This window comes from Pelodiscus sinensis, chromosome 4 (assembly GCF_052426305.1).
Source record: "Pelodiscus sinensis isolate ZL-2025 chromosome 4, ASM5242630v1, whole genome shotgun sequence".
NCBI classification, from domain to species: domain Eukaryota; kingdom Metazoa; phylum Chordata; order Testudines; family Trionychidae; genus Pelodiscus; species Pelodiscus sinensis.
The window spans coordinates 70,706,202-70,728,785 of NC_143055.1; the positions used below are offsets into that span (position 1 = coordinate 70,706,202).

The window sequence follows — 22,584 nt, forward strand, 5'->3', positions numbered from 1 at the left end:
CATCTCGAGTTTCGGAGCAAGTGATGATACAATCTCTCACTGGCCTGAGTTGCCCTTGAAGCTCATCATACTCTTAACACTGACTAGTCTGGTCAAATAACCATGAAGGCACATGGTACTCGAACTGGGAAGTGAGAGCTTAATAGCCAACATAACTTTTCCCCTTAAATTGTAAGTTTTGAATAACATGCTTAATTATTCCTGGAAAAGATGACACATTCCACTATAATGTAAATGTAGGACTTACAATAATATTTAAACAATATTAGGATGTTATCAAAATTTAATAGGCTTCTATAGAAATACTCTAAAAATGTCATAGGAAATGTCAACATTTTAAATTAAAAAGTACAGAACTTTAGACAACTACATCACAACTATATAATGGTTTAAAACTCTACAGAATCGTACCTTCTCTGTTGAATAATAGAGGACCACTATAAAGGGCTTTAAATAGTTATATTTTTCATTCTCAAGCTAATATGTAAGACCTGGTTGTAGGATAGTATAGGTAGGGACACACCAAAATCTCTTGTTTTGCCCATGAAATCTGTATAATACAGTATAAAAGCATACCAAAGATCAAATTTCACAATCTGTACCATATTTTTCCTTGCCATGATTTTGGTAGGCCTCTAACTATACTATACTACAATCAGGTCTTCTGTATTAGCTTGAGAATTAAAAATTTAACTTTGACTTGCTTAGTTGCTGAACTCCCAATCAGCAGTTGCCACCGCCAGCAGCAGTGCAGAAGTAAAGATAGTAGTACCACAAACTCCTCTATAATAACTTTGTGGTCACTCCCCCCACAACTACTTTTTGGGTCAGGATCCCCACAGTTACAATACTGAGACATTTCAGATTTAAATAGCTGAAATCAACATTACAATTTTTAAAATCCTTTTGCCATGCATTTGACTAAAATAAATTGTGAATTTGGTAGAGCACTAATGTCTTGTCTAAACCACTGTGGTAAGTTGACCTAAGTTACACTATTCCAGTTATATGAATTGCATAGCTACAGTCTATGTAGCTTAGGTCAATTTACTGCAGTGTCTACACTGCACCATGTCAACAGGAGATGCTCTCATGCTAACTTTCCTTACTTCTCTCATTCTGGTGGAATACCAAAATCAACCAGACAGCACTCTCCGATAGATTTAGCAGGTCTTCACTAGACCTGCTAAATCAACCTTCACTGCATCAATCCCTAATGGACATATCTTAAATATAGGACAAGAATTCAAGACATATGTAACCAGAAAAAAATTAATGTTCATTTTTGTATATTTTCCAGAAAGTCAGTTTATAAAAGCCTACAGCATAAGCAAAAAGGATATCTAGAAATTGTGATCAAAGTTTAAAAGTATAAAACTTTCAAAACTGCATTAGTCACTTAAGCCTATACTCTCAAAGGTGTTTAGGCACTTAACTCTCATTAATAGATTGACTAAAAGCCTTTGAGATTCCGGGTCTTTGGTACTTTCAAACATTTTAACTTAGATGCCTAAAGTTAGATTCCTAAGCCCATATTTAGGTTTCTAAATACATGGCCTCTTTTTTTAAAAAATGCTGACTATTCAAGGAACTATTTTTGAATCAATGCATGCTCAACATTACAGAAAAAGACCAATTTTCTCAGGTGCCTAAATATTGGCATACAAACTGAAATTCAGACATTGATTTCTGAAATTGTAGGCCCTTGCATCTGTACAGTTTTATTACAAAATGCCACTTATAAATTTCAGTAATCCATATAACATACCAGGAGCTACTGGTAAAAGCAAGAGATGCCGTAAGAAAGCTGGTGTCTATTTGCATAAGTTGCAATTAGTAGACTTACAGTTAGAGGTCTGTGCAAATAAATCTAAGGAAATGAGAAGCTCCATTACACAAACCTCCATCATAAAAAAGATGTACAGGTAAGTAAAGGAATTTTAGAATCACACAGAGGAGCAGCGGATAAAGTAGATCAGGATAGAAGGGGAAGCTCATTAATTTTGATACCTGCCATTACAGGTCTCCACAGTAAAACATGGTGCTGCATCATTTTGCGGTGATAAATGGCAGCAAAAAGAAGAGAATGGGTCCAAGAGAAGATACTCATCTGACAGGTTCTTATCCCCCAAAGGAGCCAGCAACAAGCCAAGTAAATGTATGCTGGGATATGCTATATCCCTGAGGCTGTTTACTCCAGTGTCTGCTGGGATGGAGAATATGTACTGATTTAAAAAAGTGTGCCTGGAGTTCTACCCTGAAATATATGATATAGAAGAGATTTTATCTCTGATTTATTTATATTTCCTTCCCTCTCCTTCCTCAGGAGAAGAGGGTGGGGTGATAGCCTTCCTCTGGAGCTGGCCTGGAGAAATACCTTCCTTTGGAGAGGAGATGAACAGAAGGCTTGTCTCTGGGGCATTAATTCTGCCATTAGGTGCTCCGCTGACTCATGGGAAAAGCCAGGGGCCTCAGGGGCCTCCTCTCATGGCTTGGAAGCCCTCACTGCTCCTCCCTTCGTATGGCAGATGAAGTTCCCCCTCTGTTCTCTTTTACCTTAATGTCTGTAGAAAAGAGTGGAGGGCAAAGAACCAACCATCTTTTCTGCTTTGACTTTTTCCATTTTTCTTCTTTGCCTGACAGGCTGCAACAGTGAGTGCACAGAGTATAGGATATTTTGACATCTCCTGGAGGGAGCCTCGAAGTCATGCCATAGCCAGTCCCACTAATGTTCCTGGGAGACAGCTCCACCAAACCTGCTAAAGGGCTTTGGCGTTAATTCCCAGCTGAGGATCAAAACGAGCTGAGGGTAGCACTAGTGGCTAGAAGCTAATCAGCAACAGGTTAGCCTGTGCACATACCTTAAAGAGGGAAGAAGGTGGCTATGCTGACCAAAAGCCAGGACAGGAGACTCCAGGGAGAGTAGAAGAGCTACCCTCTATGGCTTCTTTTGAGATTGTTGCTTATGTAAGTGCATGGTTGCAATGCAGCTACAGATTTATCAAATTGGTGTTAATCTGGGTTAAACCATCACTCTGCAACAAAACTATATTTGGAGACGGTGACTTGTGTTCAAACCTGAGCCTTCGGTGAACTTATTTCTCTCATTGTTTCTCGCTAGGCCCTGCCATACAGCCCATATTTCCATTCAGGAACTTTTCCACTTAGAACATATATGCCTTCACAGTGTTGTCATTCCCCAGGAGATGGCTATATCCACTAACATATATGAATTGATGTGTTAGAACAATAAATGAATACAGATATTTTGCAGTACAATGCATATACATGATGTTTTTCTTCCCACTGCTATGAAAACAATGGCATTGTTAGCATAAGGCGAGAAAGATTGTCCAGAGTGTTATTTCTGTAGTAAGAACTCAGTTATTTAGTGAGAAAATGTGTTTGGAAGCTTTCCAGCAACAGCCAAGTGACAAAGCAGAACAAGACTCTCGTCTGATTACAATCTTACAGGTTTTTCCATACTTGCCAATTTCTCAAAACTATGAATTAATTTATTCTGGGGAGTAATTTAAGGACACTTCAATTTCACTGAAATACAATGGACTAGGAGAATGTTTTGCAAAAACTGAGTGGAAATTTCCCTTTAAAAATAGTTACCATGTCTGGTTCTTATATTGACAGATATTACATATCACTATAAATGATTTCATTTCCTTAATATTTGGTTATACTAGTTTCCCATTTTGTCTGTCAGCAGGCTTGCAGAAAATCTGAGATGTTAACAACAGATTTGGTAATGTTTTCTCATTTGCTGACAGCGCTTTTACTGGAGACAAAAGATATATGATCATTTAAAAACCTGCTAATAGTTCTGAACAAGGACAGAGCTGCAAAAATGAGTTTTAACTTGCATGCTTCACATGTTTCATAATGTTACTTGACATTAGTTGGGCTTGCATTAAGTAGTAATTATTTTTGTAACACACTTCTGTCATCAGAGAATCAGGAGACATGCCAAGAATTATTATGCAGAGGCACATATTAACTGGACCTGTTGTCCCAACTTGATACACCGATTGTTTCATACTCATTTCCTTCAATTAGTTAAAATGTTCCCTTCTATGGCTTTTTTATTTATTCTGAGTGAATTTATAATGTAAACCTTATCTGTTGTGGGTTGATAAATAATGATACTATCACTATTTCTACGGGAAACAAGAACCACCCATATGGGGAAATGTTTTCCTCCTATGATTAGGGGCCTACCGAATGAAACTGACTGAAATCTGGCTTCCCACCATGAAATCTGGTCTTTGGTGTGCTTTTACCCTAAAAAATGCTCACAAGGGAGACCTGCATTTATCAACTAAAAGGGAGTTGCAGGAGGAATGGGGGGAGGGGTCATAAGGTTATTTTAGGGGGGTTGTGGTATTGCCACCCTTACATCTTGTGCTGCCTTCAGCGCTGAAGAGCACAGCGGTTGTTAGCTAGGCATTCAGCTCTGAAGGCAGCAGACCGCCAGCAGCAGCACAGAAGTAAAGGTGTGAATACCATACCGTGCCACTTTTATATCTGCACTACTGCCTTCAGAACTGGATGGCCAGAGATTGGTGATTGCTGATTGAGGGCCCAGCTCTGCAGACAGCAGTGCAGAAGTAAAGGTTGCAGTAGTACTTCATGCCATCTGCATTTCCACCCTGCTGCTGGTGGTGGTTCTGCCTTCAGAATGGGGCTGCCTCTGCCAGCTATCCAGCTCTGAAGGGAGTACTGCAGCCAGAAACAGCACAGAAATAAGGGTAGCAGTACTATGACGTGCCCACAAAGCAGTTTGCATCAGAACCCATAAAATTACAATACCATGACACTGCAGACTTAAATAGCTGAAATCATGAAGTTTAAGATTTTTTAAATCTCATTACTGTGAAATTGACTAAAATGGAATGAGAATTTGGTAGGGCTTGTACCTTGTAATAAAAGGTATTATTATCCCATGCAGTGATTGACATTACATTTGGATATTATATATTCTTAACAGATTTTCAAAAACTAAGGTCAGTATAAGGACTATGCACCACTCAAGTTTCACTTAGCCCCTGTTCTTAGGTAAATTTCTCTCTGTATGGAATTATCATAATAATAAAGATTATAAAATCATAATATCCCTCAAAAAGCATATTTCTTCTCTCACACACATTGATTCTTACCAGAAAACAACTATCAGAGTTATAACCAAAGGAATTTCAGATTTTAGAAACATATCTAAAGACAGACTTTGTACATCTGTATTCAACTTACATGGCATGTTCAGGAAAATCAAGCTAATATGCTACCTACAAAGATGCCTTGTAATGAATGCCAGAGTTTAGACGCATTGCAGTTCTGCCCAAATTTATTCTTTATATAGCTAAGCAGACTATTTGGAAAAAAGGTGATTCAGGTTGAGTGAGTAAATAGCTTCCAGGCTTTCATTTGCCAAATCAATGAATTTATCTAGTGTCAACATGTTCAGCATCAGGAAATGGCAATATAGGGGCTCTTCTTTGCCATCAAACATTTCAAAATTGCCATTTTAGCACACTTAAGCAGAGTAGGAAAAACATCTCCCAGTAATCCCAAGGAAGTTCAATTGACAAGAAGGTACCCAACAGCACCGAACCTGATTCTACCCCAGCAACTGAACAAATCACAGACAAAGCATAAGAATGTAACACTGTCTATCAATAATGGGTCAGACCAAAGGTTCATCTAGCTCCACGTTCTGTCTTCTGACAGTGGCCAATGCCAGGTGCCCCAGAGGGAATGAACAGAACAGATAATCAAGTGATCTCTCCCTTGTTACCCATCCCAAGCCATCCTGGCTAATAGCCATTGATGGACCTAGCCTCAATAGCTATTAGCTCTTTTTTGAACCCTGCTAAAAGGCTTGCATCTCTAAGCAAACTGAATAAAAGATCATAGCCCCAACAGTGAGGACAGACCACTTTCAATTTATGTATTTTAATATAATGGAAAAATTGAGCAGAATATCTCACTCAGCGCATATATCAAATAATGTACTAATTTAGAATACAGTGTTTTCAGGAACAGTCAATTGAATGCTCTCCAAATACAGAACATTACCATAGTTCATTATGGTATATCCAAACTATGATTCATAAGCCTTCAGCAAAATGCACACTTCTCCATCACACCATACACCAAACTATATGAGCAAATGTAGCTGGAAACACTTCTGTCTTGATCCATCTTCCTATCTTAATCAGCACCCAAGAAAGGCATAAAGAACTGGGTTAGGCCTGAAGTTAGTCCTAGCTCCTTAATAAACTAGCCCATACTAAATTGAATTTTGTACTTTTTAGTTTAGCAAATTGGTTTTTTTTAAATACCACATGGTTAATTAAAAACTTCCTCTTTCCTGTGTGCATTTGTTTGTACCACAGTGTTTTTCATTCTGTGCACACATAAATACTGAAAAAAGAAAAATTAGGCTGCAGAAGGCCAATTCTAAGCATTGCTCACAGCCGCCAAAGGTCCAAATGTGAGACAAAGATGAAACTAAGTACAAGAAAAGAAACTAGTACGAAAACTGAAAAGGCTATGGGATAACCTTCCACTAATTTTTCATTGGGGTCTTAAGTCTGAAGCCTAATTATGTTAATTTAATTATGTCACTATTCTCTGGTAATTGTTAAGAGACCATGTACCTTTGAGATTTGTCATGACAACAATGACGATGACTATAGTTAACCATAACATGGAAATCCCTTGTGGACTGCACTTAATCACCACTGGGATTTGTTCTTTTGGATTACATAAATTGTTAGAGATGGAAAGGGATTGGGTCTGTGATACACAATCTGCAGCCATTCGTTTCAATCTCTTTCTAAAGAAGCAGACTACTAGTGAGACTAGGTGAAAAAGTAGGAAGTAGGCTCCTTCTAGACAAAATGAACAGATTAGAGGATTTCATGAGCAACAAGGCAAGAAAGCTTTTGAAGATTGAAAGAGGGTTGCTATTTATAAAGGTCTCTTTGGAATCACTGTTTGTGAACAGAGATTTCTTCTATTTGGACTCTGCAGGGATCAAAGTCACCATAACACTGTATGACAGAGTCAAACTGTTCAAACATAAAACTCAGAAATAAAAATGAATATCAAGAAGTTGTTTTCAGAGAAGCTGTACCACTTTTTCAAACTACAGTCTTTCCCTGACAATGCTCCAAACACATTTGGTTTTTCTATCACGTTGTGTTACACTGCATGCTAACAAACACTCTAGGAAAAACAATATTAAACGTGTATTTTCCTCAAACTGAAAATCTAAGTACATTTATTATGTAAATTACATAGAGCCTTTGAATTTCTGGAAACTTAACCAATGTGGTCTTCACTGCCTGTAAAGGGTTGGGCTTTAGTGGAATAAAAATGAAAAACAGTATCTATCCACAAGAGGGCACTGTGACAACCTGCCACATATTACTGCTTTCCTCCCATCTTACTCTACCCAATAGGAAAATTATGAAGTTACTTGCTTTATGAATGAAACCAACAAGGAAACAGTGCTACTTTTGTTTTCCAGTTACCTAAATAGTTCAGTAGTTGACTGGATAATCATTAAAATTACTAAGCTCGGCCTACTAAACCTAGTGTCAATTGAGACTTAACACATTCTCAAAGGAAACCTCACTAGGAGTTGTTATATTGTTGGGTTTTTTGAATTTTAAAAATCTAAAAGAAAACAATAATGCTTGGCAGGTAAACTGCAGAGTAAAGTAAACATCTTTAAGAACTCTTTGCTCATTCAACAACAGTTTTCTTTGACAACGCTTCACTGGAAGGCATGGTGACCTTCACAAAGATTTTGAGATGAACAAGCTTCTACCATTAAAAACTCAAAATTACAGCAGCACAACAAGCTTCATTACAACGCACAGAAACATATGGGATAATTTTTGAAAGTAACTTAGGAATGTAAATGCCATTTTCAAAAGTGAAGTAAGCACCACTACCTTTCAATGTCAATTAAGTTCCTACATCAGTTTTGAAAATCAGACTTCACTACTTGGGAAAATTTTACTCCCTTTTAAAATACACACACACACACACACACACACACACACACACACACACACACACACACACACACACACACACACACACACACACACACACACACACACACACACACACTCTCTCACTCTGACTGGGAGATGGAGAACTGTCCTAGAGAGATAAACCCCAAAATGCTCAGCAGACCCTCAATTTGTACAAATCACCATGGCTTCAGGGACTTCAACAGAGCTATGACAATTTCTGCCACTTGACTGGAGGACATGGATTGGTGTTCACCTTACAATCCCATCAGTATGTGGTGGCCTAGGTCAGGCAAGCTAGTGATCCAACAAGAGGACCAAATTCAGTGATGAACATCACATGGCACCTGCAGCATGTTGTGCATATACTGAGAAGAAGATGCCAAACTGAGGACCACCAAGACAGGAAACTTGTTATTCTTATAATACACAATCCTCTTATTATTGAAGATTACCACTACAGTAATTCAGACATTTCTGCATGTCTAAAGCAATTTCCACCTCTCTCTCACCTTTGGGTTTGGATTTCCAGCCACTCTGCATGTAAATGTGACTGGCATTCCTTCAAAGATTTTGTAATGTTTCAGCTTCATCTCAAAATATGGTGCCACACTGTTATCAATGGGCTCATCTCCATGCTGCACCTCGTCATCAGATTCCTCCACAGGGGATCTCTCCAGGCGGTACTCAATCTCACTGATCAATCTCTGCTCAAAACTGGAGACTTTATATTCCTACCAGACAAGGAAGATTCATGTTAGTGTCTGTTGTCATTTACTATATAGTATGATGTGATTCTAATGAATTTTTCCCCTAGGTCTTTGGCAATGGATTCCATAAAGAAGAAAATTGTACCATGCAGAAGAAAACAAGTTGTGCCCAAAATGAGTTCCATATAAAACAATGAAAACATCTGCTAGTAGGCATATATTGTGTTTCATGTCGTCCTAGGGTCTAATTTATAAGAAAGAAAAAAAGCCATTGGTTGCTTTTCTTCTCTCTTTTTTTAAACACGCAAAGCATAAAATCATGTATTCTTAAGCAGTTCATAAAGAAAAAAGATTTTTCCTGGAGAGTGTAAGCAGATTTAGGGTGGGATTTGTCTCTAGATGGCCAGGAGACCATATGGTTCACAGCTGGAGTTTGTGCAGAACTGTACTGCAAGTAGTACAATAAAAATACCATTCTTTTGTGTACATTCTCCCTGAGCAGTGAGACAGCTACATACAAGCATATAACAACAACAGCCACATTTGTCTCACCTATCAGTACCTCTACTCAACTGCTGCCACTAGGTGCCCTTCTTGAAAAAACAGTGACACAAAAGCAATCTATCTATCCACCCATCCACATACACTCTACCTATCTACATAACAAACAAGAGCAGAACAGGGAATTTTTAGTGTGAAATAAACTATTTATTTAAATGTACTACTGATTTGTACCCATAAGATACTCTTCATCTAGATATATTTGAGGTAAGCTTTATTGATCATTGCTTTTCTTAGGCTATAGAAACTAAAACACCCTTTTATAGTTTTTACATTATTTCTAACCATTTTTCTTATTCATATTGGTATCTCACGTTAAATCTTCTTTCACAGACTCTTTCTCTACAAATTTGTTTGATCTGGGGGCAACAGTAAGCCCCTCATCTCTACCCTCTGATGTGTTTACAGAAAATAACTATCACTTTTCACAAGAAAAAAAAAAGAGAGAAAAGTTGGATTTTTGATATAATCAACATTTTTGCCTCTTTATAAATTTCTCCATGATATTTTATCCAATTATCTCTACTCAACTTGTATATATTCTACGTTACTTAGATGAAACAATGTAGGATGCAATGCTTCCACTATCAGTGGATCTCAGAATTACTAGGGAAAATATTTAGAGAGAGAGATAATAGTAGTGTTGTTAAAGTTAATCTGTCTACGGTTGCTTACTAAATATTAAATCAAACGCCATGAGTGAGAGTGCACCCAGAAATAAGTTAATGTTTGATCACTGCATTGTTATTAAACAAGAGGGGTAAAGGTGAAAGGTACAGGAGACAAAAAAGTCAATAGACAAAAAGAAAAAGAAAGAAAGAAGTTGAAAACCTTTTGATTATCCACGGGACTCATTATAGAAGCATCAAGAGAGCAAGCTTCCTGTAAAGGCAGAAAAAAAAAATGAAGGCTAGCAGTAAGAAGATCAAGAGGAATCCCACACTACAATTTTTGGGAGTTCTTTCAGAAGAAAGTAATGCCTGTGGTAACATAAGCAAATGAATGGTTGAACAGCAACACTGGCATCAGAGCAAAAATGAAAAATGGTTTACTTGGCTTTTTAAAAAGACTTGCTGCTACAGTTCTGTTGTTGGTTTGCATACACCATTCAAATAACATGGATAAAAGACAAGTTAGTCTCAAGGTAACAGAGCATGTATTTTTGCCCTGAGAAACTGAAGGATCAGGATAGGAAAGGATAAAAAGAAACGAAGCTCAAAGTGGGAAGCAGATATTTGAGAACCTTTTCATCTTATTCAGTGTGGGAAAAACTAAGCAATAACCATGATATTCTCCATTTGATTGCTTTCACATATAACTCACAACATCTTTAGTCAAATCCACCCTGTCTTGTGTGCATCTATCATACCATATGGCGCTTTCTAGTACAAATGTTGTCTGAAAGAAACAATGGAAAGGAAATGATTATTTTACTGAGCATGTGAAGAGTTATGTAGCACCTGTGTAGTGAGCTCTTCATCTGGTTCCTGTATATTAAAGACGGTTGCAGCATTGTCAGCACCCAGTAGTCGACGTGCCATCTTCTCCTCATATGTTAACCTCTGAACCAAAAAACAAAACAGGGATGGGAGGAAAGGAAGGTGGAGAAGAGGAATGGGAAGTGAAGGAAAGTTATTTTTCACTTAAAAAAACCCAACATACAGCAGTAATTTAAAGAGCAATTAATGTTCCCATAGGACAGTGGTTCTCAAACTTTTTGGCCCGTGGCCCACCCAGCTTAATGCAAACCTTTCTGTGGACCACCAGACAGCCACCTATAATGACAAAATTCCTTTGCTTATCTCTAAATACATTAAATGCTAAATTATTCATATTAGGCTACTGGAGCATAAAAACTTAAATACACAGCTATAACATAAGGGCATATGCAACTAGGAAGGAAGGAAATATTATGTTATGTAATATTAAGGAAAATCAAAATAACTAAAGAGATTAAGCATTTTAACTTTATCATGTTAGTTTAGCCAAACTTCATTTTAAATAAAATAAAATATTAGTTTCTGTCCCAAACAAAAGGTTTCAACATTGTTTTTATTTGCAGGAGCGGGGAAACTTTTTGGGGTCGAGGCCACTGCCCCACAAAAAAAATCATTTGGGAGGCCACATAAAAGTGAGAGGCAACCCTCCCCCCCAAACTAATAAAACTCCACCCCTCACTGATGTGGCCCCCAACTGAGACACCTCATTCCTCTGGTGCTCCAGTCCCACTGGGATGGTAAGAGGGGGCAGGAAGGACCAAGGTTCAGGGATGGGTTTAGTAGATTTTGTGAGCCCCCCATGCTCTGTACGTGACCAAAAATTAGGAGTTCAGTGTGCAGGAGAAGGCTGCCAGGGAGTGGGACAGGGATGGGGGTGCAAGAAGGGTGAAGGTGGGGGGGGGGGTCCACGTGGGAGGTAGAGTGCTGGAGTGGGGCTCTGTCCAGGAGGGAGGGTACAGGAGTGGGCTGGGGGTGGAGGAAGAGAGGGAGAGTGCAGCAACAAGGGAGGGGGCAGAGTCTGGCCAGGAGGAAGGGTGCAGGAGCAAGTCAGGATGCAGGGTGTCTGGCCGGGGAGAATAGGGAGGGTGCAAGAGCAAGGGAGGGTGCAGGAGCAGTATAGGGGATAGAGTGTCTGGCCAAGAGGAAGGATGCAGCAACAAGGAAGGGTGCAGGAGCAGGCCAAGGGTGTGGGGTCTCAGCAGGGGAAAGAGAGTGTGTGCAAGGATGGGGGTGCTGAGTATGAGAATGAGGGGAATGGGAGTGGCGCTTACCAAGCTTTGCACTCCCCACCATTCCCAGGCACTGTGCCCCAAGTATGGCCTCCCATACCGGATTCCAGGTAATGGGAGCAGTGGGGAAAGCCAGGAAGCATGTCCATGCACTGCTGTTCTCCCAACCGGGGGTGGGACCTGCAAGGTTGGAGCACTAACCCGGGGATACCTACTGTGTGTGGGAGGGGCTGAGCCCCTGTGTGCAATTACATGCTTCCTATAAGCTTTATTCCAATTGTTTCTTACAGCCACTTGTTTTGTCTGGTCTTAAAATTAGACTGTAAGCTTTCTGAGACAGGGACTGTGCCTAGCGCAATGGGCCTTAATCCTGATGGATTCACTGGGCACTAATATAACACAAGTAAAAAATTATCTGAGAAACGATGGCCAATCCCCCATTAAATGTTATGTTTCAATACCGGCTGGCCATTGTTCAAAAGTTCTTCTTTGAAACGAAGTTTTCTTTCCAGATCTTGTATGACAGCATCTTTTGTCCCTTGAATCTCTTCATCAGATGCTATCCTAGCAGTTCTACCTGTTTTCTTTGGAAATCCACTGCAACACAATATAAAAAAGAAATTTTTTTATGAAGCCATTAACTTTTTAAAATATCTGGGTAAAATCCTGCCCCTACTGAAGTCAATGAGTTTTTGACACTGACTTCAGGAGGGTCAGGATCTCACCTGCCAAGTCCAAACTCATGAAATTCAAGCTGTGAACCTGACATTCTATTCTTTATTATTATGTTCTTCAGGCCCATGTCTACTGGTACCACAGTTATCAGTGATAAAGCAGAAATCTAGCTGAAGTCAAACAATTCTTCTTCTAACTCATTTTGTTGTGATCTGAAAGTCGGTTTCACGGCAAAAGTTTAAATGTTTGTTTTTGATTTTTTTTTCTCAACTGTTAGTTCAAGTTGAAATGGTGCTGAAGTGGGTGCACACAAAACACACGCACACAAAATAGAAAGCAAAGTTAGCAACAACAATATAACAAACATGACAATAGCACTCAGGTCTGTTGGCAAGTGATTTTAAAGAGGTCACCACCAGTCCCCCTAAGTTGGGCCTCTGACCCTATTCACTGTGTTCCCTCTTCCAGCTTAGTCCCCTCCCACTACTGTTCCCAGCATCGCCCCTTCACCCACTGTACATCTGTACTTTACTAGCCCAAGCAGGAGCTAGTAAACTGCAGATTTTCTCAAAAACAACCAATCCAGGGCTTGTCTACAACCTGTTCCCATTTCCCACCCTTTCTGCATCAGCAACTCCTCCCCCTTTCTCTGTCTCTCCCCTCAAAAGTCCTCTGGCTCCTCCCCATCTGATATAACACAAAAATTGCTTAGACTGCCTGCTGACTATTCAGCTGTGCTCACAGTAAACCTCCCCCATATATTAAAAACATTGGCTGGGTATGTAGAGGGGTGTGTGTGAGAGAGAGTGTGCATGTGTAGCCATAGTCTATATATTTCCTATAAAAACCATCAAGTAGAACTGCAGCACCTTCGAGACTAACAAAATATATTATATATATATAGTATCATGAGCTTTCATGGACAAAACCTACTTCCTCAGATGAGCAGGGACATCTCTCTAGTGGGTTTTGCCCATCTGTCTCTATATATAAATTTTTTTTTCCTGCGGGATGACAGAGTGATATCATCATATCACAGTGTCTATAGGCTGCTGGATGTGTGAGAGAGAGAGAGAGAGAGAGAGAGAGAGAGAGAGGAATGGGTAGGTAAAGCTCAGGCCCAAACTCCACCCCTTCTGCCTGAGGCCCTGTCCTTAGAGCCAGTTCCCACCCACTTGCCAGCCCAACCCCCTCTTGAGGCCATGTGGTCCACCATGGCGTTGACCTTCCCCTGCTGCCAGGGGTGGAGTCAGGCCTGGCGTGCTATGGCCTTGGCCCTCCCTTGCTGCAAGGAGCAGAGCCAGGGCTGCTGCAGCCTTAGCTGGGTGTGTGTAGGTTAGGGTTAGGCCTCGGCATGGCTGGGAAAGGGGAGAGCCAGAGCTGGGGCTGCCGGGGGAGATGGTGGTAGTGGTGGAAGGAGAACTGGAGCTGGCGCAGCCGAGGGCACAAGGAGGGGGCTAGGGGCTGGCACAGCCACAGCTGGGGTGGCTGCAGCCTGGCCCGCCCCAGTGGCTGGGGGAAAGTTGGGGTTGCCTACACCAAGAGAGAGGGGGGTTGGCAAGTGTAGCGAGAAGGGGGCACAGCCCCCTAGTGATTATATATTAGTCTCTAAGATGCTACAGAACTACTCACTGTTTTTTCAAGTTACTTATAGACTAACACAGCTACCCCCTCTGAGACTTTTATACTTCCTAACAAGTTTTTTTTTCCAAAGCTGTAGGAACTCTACCTCAGTGATCAATGATACTTAGATCAATTAGGCTGACACAGATGTGGTGCTGAGGGATGTGGATTTTTCACATCCCTTAGCACTGTTGCTAAGCTGACTAACTTAATAGTAGACCAGGCCAGAAAAAAGTAGCAGAAAGCTAGTGAACCTGAACGAGCACTAAGAGCATAGCCCTCAGAAAATCGTAAAGAAAGCTTTTGCATCAAGGCTGATTGAAAGGGGTTTGGAGTAGGGATGTGAACGACTAGTTGACTAGTCACTTCCCCCACTTGTTGCCTCTATCAGAAAGAGGCAGCAAGAGGGGGAAGACGAGAAGCGGCAGCTCCACATGGAGCCCGGGGCCAGATCCTGGGCAACAGGTGGTGCTGGCACTTTGAAATGCCACAAGCAGCCTGGGCCATCTGGTGAGTCCAAATTGCATTGACTATTCGATTAGCCAACTAATCTAAATTTAACATCCCTCGTTCAGAGCCACACGGAAAGAATCTACTTCCTATTTAATTCATGTGGTGTTCAGGGAAACAGCCTTCCTTCTCTATATATTTTTGGCATCAGAATGGCATCAGAGATACCCATCTCACTCATCAATTTCTCCTCTCAATGGAAACAATTTCTTATGCCCCCAGTTTCGGCCATTTGCTTGAATTAAAAGGGGGGTAACAATATGTTCATCAACAAAATGTACTTAGATTTCCAAAACATGAATCAAACAATGAGGTAGCTACTTCAGGCGACCTGCCTTTTACATAGAACTATAAGAAATGTATATAGCCAGCAGCCCTTCAAAGTCTTAGCAAATAGATACACCTTGTAACAGCTTTAGACTGGGGCTGGAGAGACAAGGGGAGATGGGAGAGCTGTGACCTCACATGGAGATAGATGATCTATTCTTATCCCCCTCTCTTAAATCACACCTATGTACACCAAAAAAATTACCTCTTCTCATATACATTTTTCTACATGAGCTTCAATATGGCTATAAGCAACTGGAGATAAAGAGAAGGATGTTGGGTGTGTATGATCATAAGGGTAGTGATGCTACTGTGTAGCAAATACAGAAGACAAGCAACATGGCAGGGGGCTAAAAAGTGAATCCTTAGGGAAAAGCAGAGATTCAGGAGGCAAAGCTTTGGCCTCATTAAGGATTATGTATGCCATTGCTACCTCACTGCCCCTACTCCATTAAGCTCTGTCAGTGGCCACTGGTGCCCACTCATCTCATTCAACACTGAATTTACAATTTACTCTCCAGGTCATGACCCCAATAATGAGCAACACCAGCAATCAGGTCAGACTGCCAACTCAAGTGATTACCCCTTCTACTGCTTTGGTTGCCCTCCAAACCATCTATGTATTGTCTTTTGCAGTAGCTTCGCCATTGCTATGTACAGGCAGTCCCCAGATTACACGGATCCGACTTACATCGGATCCCTACTTACAAACGGGGTGAAGCAACCCCGCACTAGCTGCTTCCCCCCAGCAGACCAGGGAGACGCGAAGCTAGCGCCCCCCCCCAGCAGACCAGAAAGACGCAGAGCAGCTTTTCTCAGCAGACACCTCAGCTTGAGAATAAAGGACTGAGGGAAGTGAGGTATGGGAGAATAAAACTGAGCTCTGGAGAAATGTTTGGCTAGAGTTTCCCCTACAATATGTACCAGTTCCGACTTACATACAAATTCAACTTAAGAACAAACCTACAGTCCCTATCTTGTACGTAACCCGGGGACTGCCTGTACTTATCTTGGTACACTACATCCTGAGATTTTTCTTCTTATTTTTAGCTGCTCATGTGCCTATATTTAACCTATTCTAGGGAAGAACAACAGATAAAATGCTACTAAATTATTTGTGCATTTGAATGTGAATAGCCAATATGATTTTCCATGCACAGGGGGAGGTTTAGGCTGTTAAACACAATTTAAAAAGGCAGAATTAAAATATAGGTGCAAGTAACTGTCAGAACAAAACTGTGGCAGAAAGTTTTGTGCTGTCTTTCAAAATCAGGCCAAATTTTCTACTGACTTCAAAGGGAGTTTCAAAGGTGCTCAGCACTCCAGTCCTTGCCTGTGCCCAAGATGTAGATTTAAATGCATAACTTCAAACATATACATTTGAAATTTTTTGGCTGAGAGGGCACAAAGATACTGCCTGTAGGCTCACCATGTATTTTACTTATTTCACCGGCAGAAACTCTACAGCATTGAATTTTGTAACCTTGGCTCAGCTCCAGCCTGTTTGGAATACTCACTGTAACATTTATTTAGAAAGCAGGCCAAATTAGCAACACTTTTCATGCTTTGATTATAGAGTGTGCATTATATGGGATTTTTTCCACTCCTCCTTCCCACTGTTCTGACAGAGTAAACATGGGCAAGAGGCTGGTAGTTCTTACAGTCTGAAGGATGTATTCATGTTTGCCATCAATGTGGCTCAGTTTCACAGAAATCCAACATTCATTTGATTCTTTTTATAACCAAAGCCATGCAAAAGTCTGTTCTGGTTTCCGGCACACGGCAAATTCCCATCCTTGTAAAGTATTTTCAATTACTTTAAAATGCAGAATTATGATAAGCATGGGTCACAAGCTTTGAAGAAGCAGCTGCACATAGAGAACAAATGTTTTTAGTTTGGTCTTGTCATGAATATTATGAGGTCTTAAAACCCCAAAATTCAGTTCTTCTCAGCAGTGCTAATTAAATGCACTTGGATTAATGAAGGACTGCCTATGGCAGAGACTTGATTAAGGGATGATGCTCTCAAAATGAAACAGAGGTAACCAAGTTTCATTGGTAACCAAGTATCTTGGCAAGGAAAAGGAAAGAGACTGATTAAAAGAAAATCAAATCTTCCTCATAGATCAGCTAGGATGAAATCTGGTATATACAAAATATATTCCAAGAATATTTGACCCTTTTTTCAGAGATTCTATAAACAATAAGGGAGCCACTCACTTAAAAGCTAGGTTCTTATCACCCAAGACTTTCATTTCTGCAAGGCATACAATTAAAATACATGTTACCAAATAAAAACCACAACTATCTTTTTTTATTAGTTTCCTATTAAGCCCACTCCACTTGTGCAAATTATCAGTTTATTTTTGTTTTTATATTGGCATTCATCACCAAAAGAATCTGAAGACCCAATCAGTAAAGATATTTTTAGGAATCTAACTTCCATTGATTTCAATGGGAAGGAGACTAAACATCTTTGAAGATCTGGGCTTGAGTGCCTTCTGGCTTCTATAATTGAGATTACATCACAGCCATTGTGAATCATTTTTTCAAGGATGGGCAGGCACATTTCATTTCAGTTTTTAAAAAAATCCAGCCCTTTCTGAAACTCTGGTGATCTAGGCAAAAGAAATCTTAACTGTCGTCTCCCCACTACAATTACTGTAAAGGTTGTGTTTGGAATTGGTAGTAATAAAAATGAATATATTAGTACAGTATTGACTAGAGCCAAAGGCAGAGAAGAATGAAACATGCAAATTTCCCTACTCAACATAGCCCATGGATCTTAGTCTGAAACACTCCAGTTATTGCAGTCCTGGGTCTCTCCTGAGCAGTAACTGACAAATGTGCCAAATATATGTAATATGAACAAACATCCACAAGGGATTAAGAGGAGGCCAAACTCAGTTTATTTGTGATGTATCCAAAATCAACCTTGGTCTCCAACTGCTGAAAGACTAGTGGATTAAGCACATATATACCACTACCAACACACCATAACTGGTTTTCATATACAAAAACTATTATCCGAATGAAAAGAAAAGAAAAGAAAAGAAAAGAAAAGAAAAGAAAAGAAAAGAAAAGAAAAGAAAAGAAAAGAAAAGAAAAGAAAAGAAAAGAAAAGAAAAGAAAAGAAACTCTGTTGACTGATTTACAGACATTTATGTGACCTCCCTTTACACATGATTTGTCTGAAGTAAAGTTCTGTGCTTTGGTCAACAGGGACTATGGGTATAGGACATTAGTTAGGTTGGTAGGCCAAAAAGCTACAAAACAAGGTAAATAAATCAGTACATTATTCTCCTCTCCAACAGAGTGCACATGCATCACTGGTTTGTTTAGATTAGGCTAACCGTCACTGGTCATTTTTAAATGTTTTGCATATGCAGCAATCATTTGGAAAAAGAAACAGATAAAACGCATCTGGAAAATAAAGCTTTCCAGATGAAACCAGGGTCAAGATGCAGGAGGTCAGGTTTTTGGCTACTGCACCAACCCTGAGTGTTTTTCCCTTTGATGTAAAGTTCTTGGTCTGTACTTCATTTACCCTTGAGAAACTCACAAGTAAAGTAATTCACATCTCAGAATAATGATATTTTGTTTTTAATTGCCAGTGAATAAAAACAACAAAAATAAATACAATCCTCTTCCCCACCCCCCCCCCAAAAAAGCAACACTACATTTAATTTGGGTCAAACTGAAAATTATATATTTTAAATCTTAGAGTATAAAAAGTAAAAAGGCTTAATTTGGAGCTGAATGAAACATATTGTTCAGTCAAAATACATTTTATTTGAACTTTTAACCATTTTAAAAGTTTCTGCCTGCGTTTTGTTTGTTTGTTTGATTAAAGGAAATTTAAAAAAAATCTCAAACCAAAATATCAAAATGGTTTGATATCTTTGGATTTCTTTTGATTTGAAAAATTTGGCAAAACCAATAAATTCACAAAACATTTCAGTGTAATTGAATCAGCAAAAAAAGTTTTGGCCAAACATTTTTCCTACAGCATTCCTTATACAAACATTTGGTTTATAATTGTGACTCAGACACAGTGTGACACTGAGCGTTCAAATGCATATGTAAAGCTAAGTGGTTAGGACAGTGGTGCCCAACGTGGTGCCCACGGGCGCCATGGCACCTGCCGGGCCATTTCTGTGCGCCCGCTGAGTGATCAGGGCCAGCCCTGGGCGCACGGCACATGGGCAGACCTGCCCCCAAGTGCGCGGTGCATGGGCTGTGCCGGCCCCAGGCGCACGGTGTATGGGCGTCCCTGCCCCTGGGCACGTGGCACAGGAGAGGTGCCGGCACTGGGCATGCAGCGCATGGGCTGTTCCGGCCCCGGGTGCGCAGCGTATGGGCAGCCCCACCCCTGGGCGTGCGGCACAGGAGCTGCGCCAGCGCCAGCCTTGGGAGTGTGGCGTATGAGTGGCCCCGCCCCCGGGCGCGGCCCTGCCCCCTTGTGCCCAGCGCGAGTGGCCCCGCACCCGGGCGCCCAGCAGCCCCAAAAGTTTGGGGACCACCAGGTTAGAACATACGTTTGCAGACTCTTTGGGTACGTCTAGACTACATGCCTCTGGCGACAGAGGCATGTAGATTAGACTACCAGGCATAGGAAAATGAAGCGGCGATTTAAATAATCGCCGCTTCATTTAAATTTACATGGCTGCCGTGCTGAGCCAATCAGCTGTTTGTCAGCTCAGCGCAGTAGTCTGGACGGACGGGGGTTGACATCAAAGTCATTTGTCGACCTCCCAGGTATGCCTCATAGCACAACTGAGCAGAATCTGCTCATATCCTTTATAGCCATACAGGACTTAGCTTCCTAGAGAACTACTCGTGGAGCCCAAGATGAAGCACGCAGGGAGAATAGGGCCGAAAGCTTTCAACAATAAGGAGCAGTGTGGCCCATTGCAAAAGTCATAGGGTTAGAAGTCAGGAAACATTGATTCTACTCCAGGTCTTTCCACTGAGTTGCTATGTGACCATGGGACAGTTACTTCACTTCTCCATGACTCTGTCCTCCCTCCCCCCCTTTAGTTTTGTCTATTCGGATTGTAAAATCTTTGGGAAAGGAGCTCTTTTTCTCTGTGCAGTGCCTAGCTCACTCAGGTTCCAATCTCCATGGCGGCCTCTACGTGTTACTATAGTACAAAAGAAGAACAATGGGGCTCATTAATTTAATGGAATGATGAACTGTCATTTTAACAAAAGGCTCCCATAAAAGTTCCCTCTCTCGGCCTATGACAAATCCTGTGAGTGCAACCTGGAAATGTAAAAACCAAAACCAGCCAATCCTGACATTTGCTGAAATTCAGGTCATTTCAATAGCAGAAGCCTTTCACTTCAGACATGTTTTCATGAGCCCCAGAGAAAAGTTTGGCAGGGACAAATAAACATTATGATGATGAGAATAGCTCCTGCAGGGGCAGAGAAACCACCTTAACTTTTACCCTCAATTTGGTGGTGGAATTTTTAAGTAAGGGGCTTTGAGAAGTCCCATCCAACACATTGATGTTTTGGCATAAACCACGCTGACTCTAAACTCAGATTGAGTAAACCATGACTGACATAATTCAGAAACACCAGGAAAATATATGCCAGATTTATATAGAAGAGCAACCAACTATGTTCTAAAGTGGGGGGTGTACTTCAAACAGGAGACTGAGTGTTCTACAGTGACAACACATACATGAGTGGCTGTCCCTTGTGACGCTCACCATCATCACTGACAGACACAGGGAACCTGAAGGTCAGCAAAACATTTGGCATATCAGTAGTTACTGAGGCAAAGTTCAATGTACAGAATAAGTCTGGAAGAGCAGACCAGCTGCTTTGGCTTAAGTAAAGGCAAAAACATTGCACAGTTCTCCCTGCATTGTTCCTTATCCCCATAATTTCCATAACTTTGATTTACAGTGCTGAAGAACATGGAAACAGCATTTAAATTTAGCATCAGCAATGAAAAAATACAGCTTACGTTAATTTTACAAAAGTGTAAACAGTTTTCATTCCAAAGTGATGTTTTCTTTTTTGTTTAAAAGTTTAGTTAATTTGCTACTTGCTGTTTCTATGCAAGTCTACAGTCGTGTCCTTTTAAAAATTCTGTGCATCATGATATTTTTCTCTGTTAGTGACCTAGGCAACGCAACTGAAGAATGCAATTGCTGGAAGGAAGGAATTAGATATGGCCTACAGACAAGATCCTTTTAAAGGGACATATTTATAACTGAAAATACATGTTTATTCTACTTTGAAAGGGATGCCATCTGTCGTTGTTTAACTAATCCTATGCTTTCTTTCTAGTGGTTTATATTTTGCATTTATAGAATCACTCTGCAAGCCAATATTTTGTTGTCAGTGACACCCATCCAAACTTACTGACTTGCATGGTTGCAAACGAGAAAAATATCTGGATTAGTATAAAACTTTTGTTGTGATGACTAATGAAACAGGCTCTGGTCTCCATATATTGTCTAAACTAAATGGGCACAATTCTAGATTCTCACATGCATATTTCCCTTTGAAGTTAACTGGGTTACCTTCCGCATTGTTGAAGGCTGAGCTGAACCAATAAATCTGATAATATGTGGAGTACATTAGATTAAATAGGAAAAATAGAGACCCCCCCCGCAAAGAACAATGAATGAGCAATAAGGTACTGGCCAAATTCAAACTCAGAAATAAACACTATTCAGACCCCATAATTCCTCCCTGAAATTTTAATTGACTACAGCAATCTTCACGTAATCTAATGTTACTACACGGTGGCAAAACCAAGTGTTCCATCCCACATATGATTGCATTTGATGGCTGAGTAAAATGATCGTTATGTCCCTTACTCACTACATGAAAGTGTTAGTGATTGTACCCTGGCAGTACTAAATATTTTATTCAATTGACTTTTTTTCCCCAGTAAAAATTGTGCAAATAAATATTTAATGATTTGCTAGTATGAGGTGGTCCAACTGGTGGCCTGAGGGAAGGGGAGCCAAGTTGGAAGGAGGAGAAGTCTGGAAGAGGAGCCAAGCTGTGGGAAGTGGGAGTATAGAACTAGGAGAAGAGCTGGGACTGTATGTAATGGAAAATAGGGGGAGGGGAAGGGAGAGACTTGAAAGAACTGGGGCTTCATGGAACAGAGAGCTGAACTAGTGCAGGGCTAGAGTCTCCCTGGTAGACTCAGGGAGAGTCAGGCTGATGGTGGTGGTGGGGGCAAATATGAAAACATTATCATTCCACTGCTGTTGAAAAAAAATTTACTTTTGCTACTTTAAGCACTGCCCTCGTTTAATACTTTATTAAATTAGTAATAAAGAAACAAACGAAACAATTTCTACCACAAAGAATGCCAATGCATGGTAGACTGCAATGCTATTCACTCAGATTTGTCCCA

At 40.5% G+C, this 22,584-nt stretch overlaps 2 protein-coding genes across 8 annotated transcripts in view; one reads left to right on the forward strand and one right to left on the reverse strand.

Annotated features, from left to right (window-relative positions):
• Positions 1–22,584, forward strand: part of CBR4 (carbonyl reductase 4) — a 156,586-nt gene that overhangs the window by 73,611 nt on the left and 60,391 nt on the right. For 2 of the 4 annotated variants that reach the window (XM_089777932.1, XM_089777930.1), the window contains one exon: positions 2,023–4,086. The exons of the other annotated variants lie outside the window; for them this stretch is intronic. In XM_089777932.1, the coding sequence (XP_089634058.1) occupies positions 2,023–2,063 (41 nt within the window). In that variant the 3' untranslated portion in view covers positions 2,064–4,086. Of the gene's footprint in view, positions 1–2,022; positions 4,087–22,584 lie in introns of those variants that run through there. 4 annotated transcript variants of the gene reach the window in all.
• Positions 1–22,584, reverse strand: part of PALLD (palladin, cytoskeletal associated protein) — a 321,744-nt gene that overhangs the window by 27,163 nt on the left and 271,997 nt on the right. For 3 of the 4 annotated variants that reach the window (XM_075931128.2, XM_075931130.2, XM_014574906.4), the window contains 4 exons: positions 12,518–12,653; positions 10,789–10,890; positions 10,160–10,210; positions 8,570–8,791 (listed from right to left, as the gene is read on the reverse strand). In XM_075931128.2, the coding sequence (XP_075787243.1) occupies positions 8,570–8,791; positions 10,160–10,210; positions 10,789–10,890; positions 12,518–12,653 (511 nt within the window). The remainder of the gene's footprint in view (positions 1–8,569; positions 8,792–10,159; positions 10,211–10,788; positions 10,891–12,517; positions 12,654–22,584) is intronic. The other variant, XM_075931129.2, reaches the window with a different exon arrangement.